This window comes from Dermochelys coriacea, chromosome 5, assembly GCF_009764565.3.
Source record: "Dermochelys coriacea isolate rDerCor1 chromosome 5, rDerCor1.pri.v4, whole genome shotgun sequence".
In the NCBI taxonomy this organism is placed as follows: domain Eukaryota; kingdom Metazoa; phylum Chordata; order Testudines; family Dermochelyidae; genus Dermochelys; species Dermochelys coriacea.
This window is the reverse complement of record NC_050072.1, coordinates 124140746-124155348: the sequence shown is the minus strand read 5'-3', so window position 1 is coordinate 124155348 and position 14603 is coordinate 124140746. Positions and strand designations below refer to the sequence as shown.

The 14603-nt window shown below is 42.0% G+C and overlaps 1 protein-coding gene across 2 annotated transcripts in view; it reads left to right on the top strand.

Annotated features, from left to right (window-relative positions):
* Nucleotides 1-14603, top strand: part of GRIN3A (glutamate ionotropic receptor NMDA type subunit 3A) — a 102858-nt gene that overhangs the window by 21683 nt on the left and 66572 nt on the right. For both annotated transcript variants that reach the window (XM_038403900.2, XM_038403901.2), the window contains one exon: nt 12919-13520. In XM_038403900.2, coding sequence (XP_038259828.1) covers nt 12919-13520 — 602 coding nt within the window. The remainder of the gene's footprint in view (nt 1-12918; nt 13521-14603) is intronic.

Below are 14603 nucleotides of genomic sequence, written 5' to 3'. Positions count from 1 at the left end.
ATATAGCCAGATCGAGCTCTTTGAGAAATAAGGTGAGAGACTGAAGGTAATTATTTTCTATCCCAAAATAATTAATTGTATTCAGAGGAACAGATCCTGCAACCTTTCCTCATACGAGCAATCTCATCCTCAAGAACGTAGCCTTGTTGAAGCTGATGGAATTCTTTATATCAACACGAAATGCTCAGCTGAGTAAAAGTTGTAGGAGTGGGACTCTGAAGATGGAGTAAGAAACAGGATTCGATTTTAATAAATCCTGTTGCCAAAATAAGTTTGGGGTTAGCTGAAATGGAAGAATTTGAATATTGTAAAATAGAACATTAAAGAGACATCCAGGAAAAGTGCATACATGCATCGTAAGCAGTGCACTGAAAATTAGAAGAGGAGAGAGGCTGAACAGTTGATATCGTTCTAGTGGCTCTTTGAAGCAGGCACAGAGTGCCATCTAATGGCCCATCAGAACGAAATGTCAGTGCTAGAATCAGCGCACGTAGCTCAGTGTATAAATTATTTGACTTTATTTAGTAATGTTCGAGTCCCAGCACTGCTCAATGTTGTTGTGGGGGTTGCAGAATATATGTTTGTGAAAGGAAGGTTCATATTTGTCACATCATTTCTGCCAAGTTCCGTGCAGCTCTGGTTTTAAGGAGGGAAGCTAACAATGTTCTAGTTCTTTGCTGAATGTCACAATAGTCCCTGAGGGTAACAGTGAAAGAAGGGGTGAAATTCTGCCTTTATAAGTGGGTGGCAGTGGCAACCATGGATCAGCTCTAGAGTCACTCTGTTCCCGTGGGCACATAATTCATTTTTCCTCATTGCACACCCCAGTTACTCAGCCAGGGCACAGGCGAGGCCCCTGAGTTTTCCAGCATGGTGCTTATTTTACCCTTGTGAAAGACTCAAAATGGGACACACACTTTTTAGCTGTAAATGATGCAAAAGCAGTTTATGAAGGAGATGAGGCTGGATTAACTACTGGTATTTTCCTAGGGATAGTCCTTGAGCCATTCATTTTTAAAATCCATGTCACTTGGCTTTTAAAAATGATGTTCCAAGCATTTGGACTTTCCTCCCCCAGCCAACTGTAACTCTTGTTTCTAATTTCCCAGTCATCTAATTAAATCCTTAGTGTCTTAAATAAAAACTTCTAGCTGGGATTTTAATGGTTGTTCCTGATTTTATGCCAACTATACAAACATAGTGTTAACCTTTGTGACAAATGGCTGACACTATTGTGGTGGGTCCTGCGCTTTTTCTTGGTGTGGTGAGTCGGGGCACCACCCCGTGTCCCAGTTCTTGGGTGCCAAAAGCTCCGCTAATGTCCCGGGAAGGAGGAAGAGGAGGAAAGCAGGGAAGGGGTCAAGGTCTGCTCCCTATCCTGAGTCACAGCCTCTTCCTCTCCACAGGCTTCTTACCCTCTTCCCTCTTGGGTAGGGTTACCCTCAGTCCTCGATGCTAGGGGGAGCCTCCCTGCTCTACTTGGGCAGGGTCTCCTTTTCTCTAGTCCTCTGGTCTTCCAGTTCACAGCAATACCACCTCCAAACTCTAGTCATCTCCATCTCCATATCTCTCTCTCTCTCTCTCTCTGACAGAAGCAGAGTTTTTTTATTAGGTCTCTGACAGGGCCTTAATTGGCTACAGGTACTCCAATTGACCTGTAGTAATCTCTCTCTAATCTACAGTGAACCGGGCCTTGATCAGCCTAGGGTTTATATACCTCCCCTCAACCACTCCTCAAGGAGCAGTGGGTGCTGTCCAGGGTTCTCTGCTCAGTGTCCCCTTCCGGTTCCCTAGTTTTGGCCCTTTGACCTTCACACCTGCCCTTGTTTTCTTTTTTGTTGTCCCCTGTAATCAGTTGAGTTCCTGAGTTCAGTGGATCCTCCCCAAAGGCTGCGGGAGGGTCCTTTAGCCATGGGTGGGCTTATGCCCACCCACTTCCCCTGGAATTTCAATAGGACCACTCTCCCACGGCTCCCTGGCCCTGCTATATCATACCTTATAGTCATGATTTAAATGTGTATCCTCAAAAAGATGAACTACTGGCTTCAACTGCCCTGCACTCATTGGAGATCTAACAGATGAGACTTTGCAAGCTTAATATTTTTTTTTAATTTAGTTTCTTTTTGTATGTGATATTCATGTAAAATGAAATCCATCTGAAGGAAAAATTCATCCAGTATAGAATGTCCATATAATGCCATTAGAACACTGGGCTTCGAAATGAGATAGCGTGGACAGTCTAACACAAGCCATTTAGGGTGGGAATCATTTCTTCCATACCATGTTTTGCTGTATATAGTGCTCATCTAAGCCAGCATTGGAATACAGCCACCACTGTGTTTCACTGTACACTGCAATATTGTGCACTGCTTTAGGACTAGAAGTGAAGTGTCATATCCATGTAATACCAAGTTGGATTTAGGTAGGTGGCATCCAAGTTGCAATTTGGCCAAGACATTGAGGTCAGCAGCACCTAAACTCTTGTAGAAATTGCTGTGGTATTTCCGACGAGCACAAGTGGTTAGGACCGTGTTTTTACATCTCAAGTGAAAGGTGATGCCTGTGGCAGGGCCTTCCTGTACTGTCACCCCAAACATCATTTTAAAACTTTAGTTCAGCACTGAATGAGCAACACGAGTGCCACCAGACCCTGTAGCGCCTAAGTATCCCTGACTCCAATGACCTGGCTTGATTCTACTGAATTTACAGCACAAGGCGGAACGGCTCCAAGGCGATGGTCAATATAGTGAGATAAAGCCATTTGGTTGTGAAGCCATATCTCAGCGCAACAGCGCCCACTATAGGGTGTGGCTGAGAAAGCTATCGAGTTCTTTTTTCCACATATAACCAAAAATGGCTTAGAAATCAGCCTGATTTCTGTTTTTTGTTTTCTGCTTGTTTGTGTTTACCCAGAATACTTCTCTCCTAGGGTTAAACCGCTAACCCAAACGGCAGGGTTATCCAGGCCTAGTTGCACTTGTGAAACAGTAACACTCTGCAAGGAAATTGCCTCCCCTTTGCCTCCTCCCTATCCCATACACATCCAGGCAGAAAGCCCATGTGCACAGTGCAGTTCTGCTGTGCCAGAGGGTAGGGTTTGGAAGTCCATTTTAATGAAACTGTTACAGCACTTCAGGCTGAGAAACTCAGCAAGAGGGGATGTTGCCAAGTGGCATGCTGTAGAACAATTCTTCCCAGGAGCTTCCTGTGCCCCAGTAGAGGAATTTGGGGGCAGGGAGCAGGCAGCAGATCTGTAAGGAAGCAAACCATGTGATCATTCATCTTGGCCTCCCAGCGGATGAGATTTGGGGTAGAGGATTAGAGCAGCTGCAAAGACGGCAATCATTCGTGGCTGCTGAATAGCTTTTACTGACTCTCTCCACCTTGGGGAGGTCGATTCCTTCCCCACCTACTCCTGCAGGACTCAGCACAAAGGCTGCCTCTTTGGCCCTTCTAAAGAGCCGTCATCGTTTCTTTACAACAACTTAAGTCAGTCCTGCCATCCCGGCACCCATTAAACTCCCACCAACTTCCATGGGCATTCCACATGCTGGAAGGGCAGGATAGGACTTGCCCAGCAGTTTGTTAATCGATGTTGGAAATTATCTCCCCATCATTCTTGCTGTCTCCTGCAGTCAGGCTCCGACATCTCTCAGCCTGGCGGATACAATTACTGCCTGTTTCACAGGCTCCCCGAGTGCCCCAAAAGCATGCTGTGATAGCAGCAGCACTTTGCACACAGGAAGCAAATGTCCTGCTGGCTTAGTGGTCAGGGGAAGGTATTAGACTAAGATCAAAATTGTTCCCTTCTGTCACACTTCTGACCCTGTAAAACTCCTGTTCCCCGTAGGTGCTTGATCACCCTGGCTTGAAGTGGTTTCCATCATATACAAGGTTTACAGTTTGGTTCAATGGCTCTCCGCACCCCATACTATACACATTGTTCCAGCGTCCCTGCTGTTACCCGGGTATCACAGTTTGCCTCTTGGTCCTTGATTTACTTTAAAATGATTTGACGGTATTTTATATCCAGAATATGAACATGCAGCCCAATCAGTGAGGTATTTCCTCAGAGCATAAGCATGTAACCCACTCTAAATGTTCAACCTTAACCATTCTCCCAGTGAAGAAGGTGGGCACCGCAAACAGCATTTCAATAGCCGCCAGTAAAACTGACCAGCTGAGGCACCGCAACTCCCAGGATGTTAGAGGCAGAGCTCTGAGTTAGCAGAAATCCATGTTTCCTTAAGAAAAGAATTACGTCATTGCAGGCTACGGCACTTACTCCCCACTCCCCAAATTTACAGCAAGGCAAAGAAGTAGTAACTTGGTTGAAGTCAATGTAGTTGCATTGGTGTAAACCAGTATGACATCAGACTTATTATCCTTATTATAATAGAGTCCCGAAATGAGATCAAAGCCCCATGGAGTTAGCCACAGCACAAACTCGTGAGGCACAGGCCCTGCTCTGATGAACTGTCTAAACAGATAAGACACACATAGAATGGGAGAAAGGAGGTATTATTATTCCCATTGCACATATGGGGGACCGAGGCACAGAGAGATTAAGTGACTTGCCCAAGGTCACACAGGAAGTCTGTGGCTGAGCAAGGACTAGAACCCAGCTCTTTTTAGTGCCAGTACAAAGCTTTGGCCACAAATCTAATGTTACTTTCTAGAGTCAGGCTCTATAAGTTTAATGTCCATAGTGCAGCAAATATAACAGTGTGTTACATGTACTTTGGGATCATATTTATATTTGGTGCTGATATGACATCTCTCAACTAAAGTGTTTTATAGACACTAACTAACTACCTCATAACACTTCCATGAGATGGTAACTATTCTTAGACCCGTCTGGAGATGAGAGAAAGTAAGGCACAGAGAGGTGATGTGATGGGCTCATGATTGGGGCCCTACCAAATTCACAGTCCAATTTGGTCAATTGCACAGTCATAGAATTTTAAAAATTTTAAAAATTTCATAATTTCAGCTATTTTAATCTGAAATTTCAGTGTTGTAATTGTAGGGGTCCTCACACAAAAAGTAGCTGTGGGGGGTTGCAAGGTTATTGTAGTGGGGGTTGCAGTACTGCTACCCTTACTTCTGCACTGCTGCTGGTGGCGGCGCTGCCTTCAGAGCTGGGCAGCTGCAGAGCGGCGGCTGCTGGCCTGGAGCCCAGCTCTGAAGGCAGAGCCCCCGCCAGCAGCAGGTCATCAGGAAGGATGGCATGGTATGGTGTTGACACCCTTACTTTTGCGCTGCTGCCTGAAGAGCTGGGCCCTCAGTCAGCAGCTGCCACTCTCCAGCCACCCAACTCTGAAGTAAGCACAGAAGTAAGGGTGGCAATACTTCCACCCCCTAAAATAACCTTGTGACCCCCCCACAACTTCCTTTAGGGTCAGAACCTCCAATTTGAGAAACGTTGGTCTCTCCCGTGAAATCTGTATAGTACAGGGTAAAAGCACACAAAAGACCAGATTTCACAAGGGAGACCAAATTTCACGACCCATGACACATTTTTCATGGCTGTGAATTTGGTAGGGCCCTACTCGTGATCAAATGCAGTGAGTCACTGGCTCAGAACAGACTGGAAACTGACTGCAATAATTTTGACTCCCAGGTCCCTGTTTTAACCCCTCCACAATGTGTCCTCTCCAGATAAATAATTGATTGAAACATAAATACAAACAGCCTAATTCTCCTCAGCCTTTCACTTGCTGTGCAAGATTGTAATATTCTAATATTGTAGCACTTGGCACTCACTTTCCACACATGAGAATCACTTTGTGCAAGGGAGATTTAAAATACACTTTAACAATAAATCTACTGTTTGTTAATTGTAATGGCATATATTGGGGAAGAATAGATATATCTCATGGTATCTTTATGAAATTTCTCTCTGTCATTAACATTTAAAAGTCTTTCCTGAACAAAGAACACCTTGAAGTTTTGGAAGTAATATTATTTATTATACTCTGTAAGTGGCAATGTGGATAAATAATGGATCTAGCTTTCCAAAAATGGCTGATTGTTCACATTTTTGGCAGGTTGTTTGACCTTGTGTGGTACTTTACATATTCAGATTAGTTTGGTGCATTTGTGTGTAATCTAGAACTCCTGAGCAGCCCTTAGGCGAGATAACAGTTTGGTGCAAGGACAAATCATTTTCTAGATGAATTCAGACTAGCCCTAAATTAGTCCAACATATGAGGTTGTTGTGTTATCTTTTTTAAATAAACAGTCAATATCTTGTTAAGATCTGTTTACATGTGCTGCTTGGCCAATTGACAAACTCCTTTTGATGCAAGGATAACAGGAACTTTAACTGTCTAAATTACCTTCTCTCAGAAGCTTTAAAAATGCCTTTAACAAATATTTCCAGCCATTATTTTTGAGATCTTGATTGCCCCACACACTGGACTAAATTATGCTCTTAGTCCCACAGGTGTATATCACCAGGACAGACAGGGAGTGGCTGCTCTCCCCGCTTCTTCAGTGGTGGGTACCTAGCGCATAGTCTTGCCTAAGTTACATCCTGATCATGCAAAGGGCTTAACTTTAAGCATCTGAGTAGACCCAGGGATCCCCCTTCCGAGCAGCCTGCCCCAGAGAATTGAAAGAGAATAATATTTGCTGTGCATCATTTACACCTAGTCAGCAAACGAACATCAGGCTACAGTAGTGTAATTAAAAGCATAGATACTGAAGTTAAACAGGACTTAAGTGCTTTGCTGGAGTAGGGCCTTAAGGCTACTTCAACGGGAGTTGGACAAGGCCCCAAAGTGAAAGGGAGTCTTTCCATGGCTATCCTGTAAATTGGATTGGGCCCTAAAGCAAGATTAGCTCAGACCCCAGCCCCACCTGCCCATCAGAGAGGAGAGTTTGTGCGGGTGCTTGACCACCTGCAGCACATCTCCTGCAGAAGCCTTGCTGAAAGGTGGAAGGATGTACAAAGTATAACACTGAGGATCCTACCCAGCATGCCATTCCAGGGCTCATGGGAGATGGTACGCTCCCTTCCTCTTTTGCACACCTGCCTCCAAGTCCCTCCTCTCAGGAAACTGGAAGAAACTGGAGGATGAACCTTGCAAAGATTCCAGATTCATAAAACTTTCCACAGGAGGATCCAGTTTGGATGCAACCATTTTACACATATATTTGCTTTGACACCAAAATCTTACTGCTAGAGCTGGGCAGAAAAAGGTCATTCCATTTTGTGGAGGATTTTGATATTTAAAAAATTCTAATTCGGAGAGAAGGGGAATAGAGCCCTGGCTCTGGGCCAGTTCACCTGGTGGGCTACCCTGGCACCATAGGTCCTGGAAGCTCAAGGAGCCCAGACTGCTGAGAAGCCATAAGCCTAGAAGCCCAGACTCCTCAGCATCCCACCACATGGACCACTGCGTGGGTGAGCTGGCAGGAAACCAGGCAGGTTCCCAATGAAAACCCTGCCTGGGTTCCGTCTGAACTTTGCAAAAATAAAACTATCTCTGTGAAATGTTTTACTTCCAACAAACTGGTACCTTCCAGTGAACAAATGTTTCTCCAGAATTTGTCTGAGCAGCTCTACTTCTTACATTAATTAAAGGGAAATTTCAAAACCCAACAGGTCCTGCTAATGAAAATAATGACTCTTGGCCACGTAGCACTGTATAATCGTATAATGAGTGGGTCATTAACTTTCAGGTAACATGGCTTCAACTTGGTAAATTCAACTATAGAATACAAAGCTTCTCAGGTTGTGGAAACAACTGCCTTTCCTTGCTCACAATGGCCCTTTCGGAGTCACTCCCTAGGTGCGAGACCCCAGGGGTGCTTTGAACGCTGTGAGGTATATTTTTCCTCATGTGTGGGATTCCCACTGATGTCAATTTATAACTATGTTCCCATGAGCAAATGCATATTTGAGCACTGCCTCAGCCCCAGAGAATCACTAGAGAATAATAGCTGCCATGCATCGCTTACTTTTACACCTACTTAGCAAAAGAGTGTTAGCATATGTACTTTTAATTATACTAATGAAACTGTAATAATGTAACATAAAATGTCTCTGCAACAATGCCTAATCAGTGTTGCAGACTTTGTGGAACAGATAAAGGGTCAGATCCTTAGGTAATGGAAGTCAGCCTTGCTCCATGGAATTCATTGGAGCTGGAAAGATTTGCATCAGCTGAGGATCTGGCCTAGAAGAAAACTGAAATGGAGACTCAGCAAATGTTACCAAGTCTGATTTTAATGAAATGCAAATAGGGTTTCATTTGTTAAATGAACCAGCAGTTCTTATCTCAAGTAGCAGGGCAATGAATACAAGCCAATAAAACTGTACTTGTTGTGAGAAGCTAAGTGATAAAAAGGGACTTGCCAAATATGTCCTCTGATCTAGGAAACTGAAAGATACCACAGATCATACAAAAGTTAATATTAATATTTCATCAGACTCAATGGGCTGTTCCACAGTCCACTGAAGTCAGTGGAAAGACTCCCACGGACTCTAATGGTCTATGGACCAGGCTCCATTTAAAAAGAAATTTAAAATTCCGGGTCAGATCCTCAGCTGGTATACAATGAAATCATCGGATTTATGCGGGTTTACACCTGCTGAGGATCTGACTTTCCACGTTCAACAAAAACAAAGGCTCATGGAGTTTGACGAAAATCAAGTGCTAATAAAAAATTTTTAAAAAAAATTGCTAATCATCAGACTGTACGATAATGCAAGTACATTATTTAAAAGAGACAACAAATAATTAGCATATATATAGATGAGGTTTAATTCGTTTTGGTGCAATAAAACAAGTTGCAGTGTGAGTTATATGATCTTTAATTATAGTTTCAAGCCAAACTGGGACAGAGTAATTGAGTGACCATCTGCATTTTAATGTATAGATTAGGCAGTTTAACAATCACATTTTTAATAATTTCCAATTTGAGATAAATATGGAAACGTTTTTCCTCAGAACTTTTATAATGATGGCTTGAACATAGTTCAATACACTCCAGTAATTTAATAAATCTGCTACTTACTGATACAATTTTATATATGTGTGTGTCTGAAATATTATTTAATTTGGTAAAAGGCTTGGTCATGAAATTATCCAGCCTCAATGTCAATCACTACATAAGTGATTCTTTCTCAACAGTTCTTCATTTCCAGGAAATAATTTGTTGATTCACCATTTCAAAGAGTGAGCATTCTACAAAACCACTGAATTTAAAAACGTGCTACATTACACCAATATCCCAAATCCTGGCCATGCCTCCAATATGGAACTAACCCTTCAGGACCCCTATGGCCCAGCTGGGCCTCCAGTTGTGGAAGAAAAATTAAGACTTGTGGGGAAACTTGGAAGCAGCCTTCAAACATCTACAATGCAGTCACAAAGCCCCGCCCCATTCCCGGAGACTCTGCTCCCCTTCTGGAGTAGTGATGGTATGGAGGAGTGTCCTAAGGGGAGGCAATGCCAGGAGGAGAGACAGGGTTCTTTTCGTATGAGTGACAACACCAAAACAGAGCTGGCCATCAGTTATCTCAACTAGAAGAAAAGTTTCCCATCCTAGGGGCATTGCGGGTTGGTGGAAAGACAAAGCCCTATGTAACTGCTCAAAGTCCATGATGGTATTCACGTGCAGGTCTCAGAGTTAGCCAAAAGAGGTGTAAAACCACATCTGGGCAGAGAGCTCTCCATTGCGGAATTTCATGTGCCATCATTGTTCCGGTAAAATTCTGGAATAAGGGTTGCAATAAGTACCCCTCAAAATTATTTTTGTTCCTTATTAAAGAGAGTAGTAAACAATAACCAGTACTTAGAGCTAAAGCCTCCCACTTAGGGCCAACTCATTAAACATAGTCTGCAACTTCATGCACAGGCATGTTAGATTGCTATATCTATCCTAATGTGATTTTTGGCCCTGATTCAGCAAAGCACCTCAGCACATGCTTTACTTTAAACCCAGGTGTCAATTCCATCGAAGTCAGTGTGATTTACACCCACATTAAGGCTACTAAGCAAGTGCTAAAGTCCTCTACTGAATCGGGACCGTTAAGAGGATCTGTCAGTGAAACAACACTTTTACAGTTAAATATTCAAATGCATGTTCCACTCCACATTTTGGAAATATAGATTTACCACTGCATGTGCCTGAAGTCAGACTCAAGTGCTTTCAAGTGAAAAGGAGATGAGAAACTTTACACTGCAAATAGTAAATTGAACTAAGGGTTGATCTCATGGCTGGGAACATTTTTTTTGAAAAAGGTTTTGATAGAAAAATCAGACAAGCTGATTTAGTTCCATATCAGAATAGCTTCTGTGATTTCTGATTTTCTCTTGAATCTTTTTGACACAAAAACCTGCTGCATTTTAAAACCCCAGATTTGGAAGGGACTCCCTCTCCAACTTTCACTATTTAAAACCATTTAATTATGACAAGAAATTAGTACCTGAAAGTGGCTGCTGTCCGTGTGTAGATGACTACTGTTTTTTATAAAAATGTAATGGATCAAGGTTTCAGCACTACTGAAGTCAGTGGAGAAAAACACACCTGAATATTTTATGTTAAAAAAAATTGTTTTCAAATTGAATCTGTGATCAGCTCTATCCCATTTCACTGGCAGAAACAGTAATCTAATCTAATCCCAGTAAAACTCAATAGGCCCAAACTAACACTTCCAGCTGTCCCAGATGTGCATTAGGACTAAACCCTCAGAATGCAACCATACAACCATAGAAGAAACTTAGGGTCCAATTGTGGGGTTTAGAGTGCCTCCAACTCCCAGGTAAATTGGGAGTTGAATGCACTCACTACCTAACAGGACGTGCTCAGTATCTGTCAGGATTAACCCTAATTTTTAACATTCATCAGTACTTGTTTTTCCTGCATCATCTGTGTGACCCTGCTGGCACTACAGTCAGTGATAAAACTTTGATTGGCTTCAACAGGATGAGCATCACATTCCATGGGACTGCTGAGAGTGAGACGAAACAATAGTTTCCTTAATTTTTTATTTGTTGGTTTAATGCTGTTTCATTTTAAGAAAATAATCCTTTACTGAGTTCAGTGCAGTGGAAAGGTGCCAAGTTGATACCTCTGAAGACTAAAGTCCCCTGTTTATTCAGAGATCATGTACAACATGGGCAGTGGCAATCAAAGCTCCCCCACCTACCTCCTCTCTGACCTGGAATGAGTCATCCCTAGGGGGTGAAAGGCAAATTCAATCTCCAGGGCTTTTCAAAACTTCCTTATGAGGCTTCCAACAAGGAGGCTAACTTGTGTGGATGTTCCATTTGTATTGCTGTGGCACCAAAATAGTCAGTATGTTGTAAGACAAACACACTGGAAGACACAGACTCTGCTCCCAAAAGCTTAGGTTATGCTGTTTTGTCTGAAGTGGACACCTGTGCACTAAGGATTGGACTGAGTCCATCAATCTCATTCCCCATAGGCTACTCAAAAGGCAAGAGATGGTCATAATAAAGCGCTCAATCATTCTCCCTCTGAATTTAATGGCCAAAGGACGAGAAGGGACCTCCTGGGTCATTGAATCCAGTCCCTGCTCCTGCAGGTAATCCCATCATATAAACCCTTCAATGGGAGGAACAGGATCAAACTGCAACTTTGGTGGGTTTAATATATATTTAGCACTTAATTTATTACAGGTCTGATAACTTCATTTTATATAAACCACGCCATGTTTCAGTCTGTATATTATACTGTAATAATTACAACACTTGGGTTTCAGCTTTATGCTACCAACTGTCCTTAGGCATGCTATATTTCCAGTACAATTCATGCACTGTTGTGTTATTTATAAATGTAGACTTTTCATTTATTATTCATTTAAATTTCTTGAAAAATTCACAATATGCATATGTTTCAGATAACTATCCGTGCATCTCTAAAATTTATAGTCTGCAAAATCTAGCTGAAAAGCTCATGAGAACAGTCTGTCTTGTGAAATTTCTGTTCTAAGAACAGCTGTTCTCATGGGATACTGGCCCTTCCATTTGCAAAGGCAGGCAAAAACTGAAGATGAAAAAACACTTATCCAGTCCTTTCAGAGCCTCAGAAAAGGTTTAGCTTGCATTCAGTTTGAGCTTAAGTTTAAGGACAGTACTTTATTGGAAGCAGTTCACCTATCCCAAATGATTACACAGGATTTTTTGTTTTCCAGGTTAATCAAAAGCCTTATGATCAATAGACAATAGCTCTGTGGTGTGGGATTCATTAATGTCATATTCTTGTTAATTTGGTAGTTTGTCCTTTACCAGAGAGTCAGTCGTATAATGTCTTATTGCTTGTATAAAATGAGTATTGATTGTGTGCCATGATCTATTTATTTAGTTTATTCATGGGTCTATGTAAAAGAGGTCCTGAATACCAAAACCAAGAGATAACAAAAAGCTGAAAACATTTTTAATTGTGGTATTCTTCTAACCTAACTCATGAGTTTGCAATAGTTTCAGTGTAGCTTAACTGATTTAAACCAGATCTTCAGCTTGGACTACTGGAGCTATACCAGTTTAGAGCAGCTGGGGATCTGGCCTGCATCGTGGGATAGAGATGGGGAGCAATAACTTGGGGTCTTTCATTTATTCTTCAACATACAACATTTGGATCAAATTAAATAACGTGACAGTGTTCCATAAACTCTCACTAGTTTATTTTTTATTGTGTGTATTTTTGGATCAAAGATATACTCCAGATTCTACACTGATTTAGACCCAGTAGTTCCCCCAAAAAAGCTGTTCAAAACTGAATGAGAAGTCAGAATTGATTCCAGTGCACTTAATACACACACAAACACATTTACACACATACACGCATACCGTAGGCCAAATCATACTTGATAGAGGAAGAAACATCATAAGTTTCTGGTCCACCTTTTCTAATCAATATTTTTCATATCTTTAAATACAGAATCCCCTTCACCTACAACTGAGTTTAGAAAATTCATTAAGCTCTGATGCGGATGTCACTTTCTCAATCCTGAAAATGAACAACTGGTACAATTTCAGCTTGATGTTATGCCAAGAGTGGAATATATCAGATTTTCACTTCCTCACGCAACAGAATTCCAAGTTCCACCTGGTATCCATTATAAATATTACCACAAATCTCACTTCAACTAGTGACCTTCTGAACGACTTACAAGTTCACCTAGAGAGCATTAAAGACACAGTATCAACCATGGTCATGTTTGGCTGTGACATGGAAAAGACAAGGAGGATTTTTGAAATAATCACCCAGTTTGGTGTGATGCCTCCTGAACTTCACTGGATTCTTGGGGATTCACAAAATGTGGAAGAACTGAGAACAGAGGGTTTACCGTTGGGTCTTATAGCTCATGGCAAAACGACACAATCCATTTTTGAGCATTACGTCCAGGACGCGATGGAGCTAGTAGCCAGAGCTGTGGCAACCGCTACATTGATCCAACCGGAGCTAGCACTTATTCCAAGTACGACAAACTGCATGGACATAGAGGAAAGAAATCTCACTTCAGGACAATATTTATCAAAGTAAGTTTTTCCTTTTTATTTTTACTCCTAAAGTCTATTTTGTGAGTATAAAATGAAATCTCCATTTTGTTCCATCTTTGAACCATTTAGTTAACTCAACACTATTCACCGCTTGGTCTTACTTTTATATTCGGCAGTTGGTATTTCATTGTGCTTAATCACTTGCTAGATTGTGATTCCCTTACTCAGCATGAGTAGCCGCTCACCTCATGAATAATCCCATTGAAATGGTTGGGACCACAGTGTGAGTAAAGATATCAGAGTCTTATACACAAGCCAGTTTTCAGGCCAAGTTGTAATAAGAATGCAAATTTACAATCATGTATGATGGCAAAAAGTCAGGGCCAGCCTCATATTTTCAGGGGATCCCAGATGCCAGAGGGGGGGCAAAAAAAATCCCAAAATTAAAAAACAGGTCAAGAACATTCCCAAACCCAGAATGGGTCTGAGGGTGGAAAATAGGTCTTTCCTTTCAGTTCCCCTGCTGGGGGTGAGTATGTGATTGGGAGGAGGGGGTTAGACAGACAGAGAAATGCATCTTGAGTGCCACCCCTTTCTCTGGTGCAAGTTAGAGGGGAATTTGGCTGAAAGTTGATGAAACTGTGTAGTATTTCCAAAAATGCAGAGCCCTTACCCTCCTGCCAAGCAATCTGTCATCTTGCTGGTGCTTAAGGCTAGCCTTGTAAAATGCTGCAAAATCACTGCAAAAATTCTACCCTGGAAATTCATCTCTAGTTGTTTGGTGAGTGAGTGAACAGTGGAAGGAAAAGAGGGGTCACCAAAAGAGGATGTGGTCTGTCTATCTGCCTGGGTAATATTTGCTGTAGATTTCTCTGCCCGTAGCACCCCATTATTGTGAGATAGAATCACATACATGCATGGATGAGCTTTTTTTTTCTCTCCCTTCTTCTTGTGGTTGTTAATCATTTTTTTTGAACTGCACTTCACCTGCCTTCTACACAGTAGACTTTTTTTCAGGATTCAGGTGCAAATCCATTGTGGTTTTGGTGTGAATGTTCACAGTTCCTTTTGGACGGTATCTATCCTCTCTCTTCACAATAATGATGTGATGAATCTCTCACC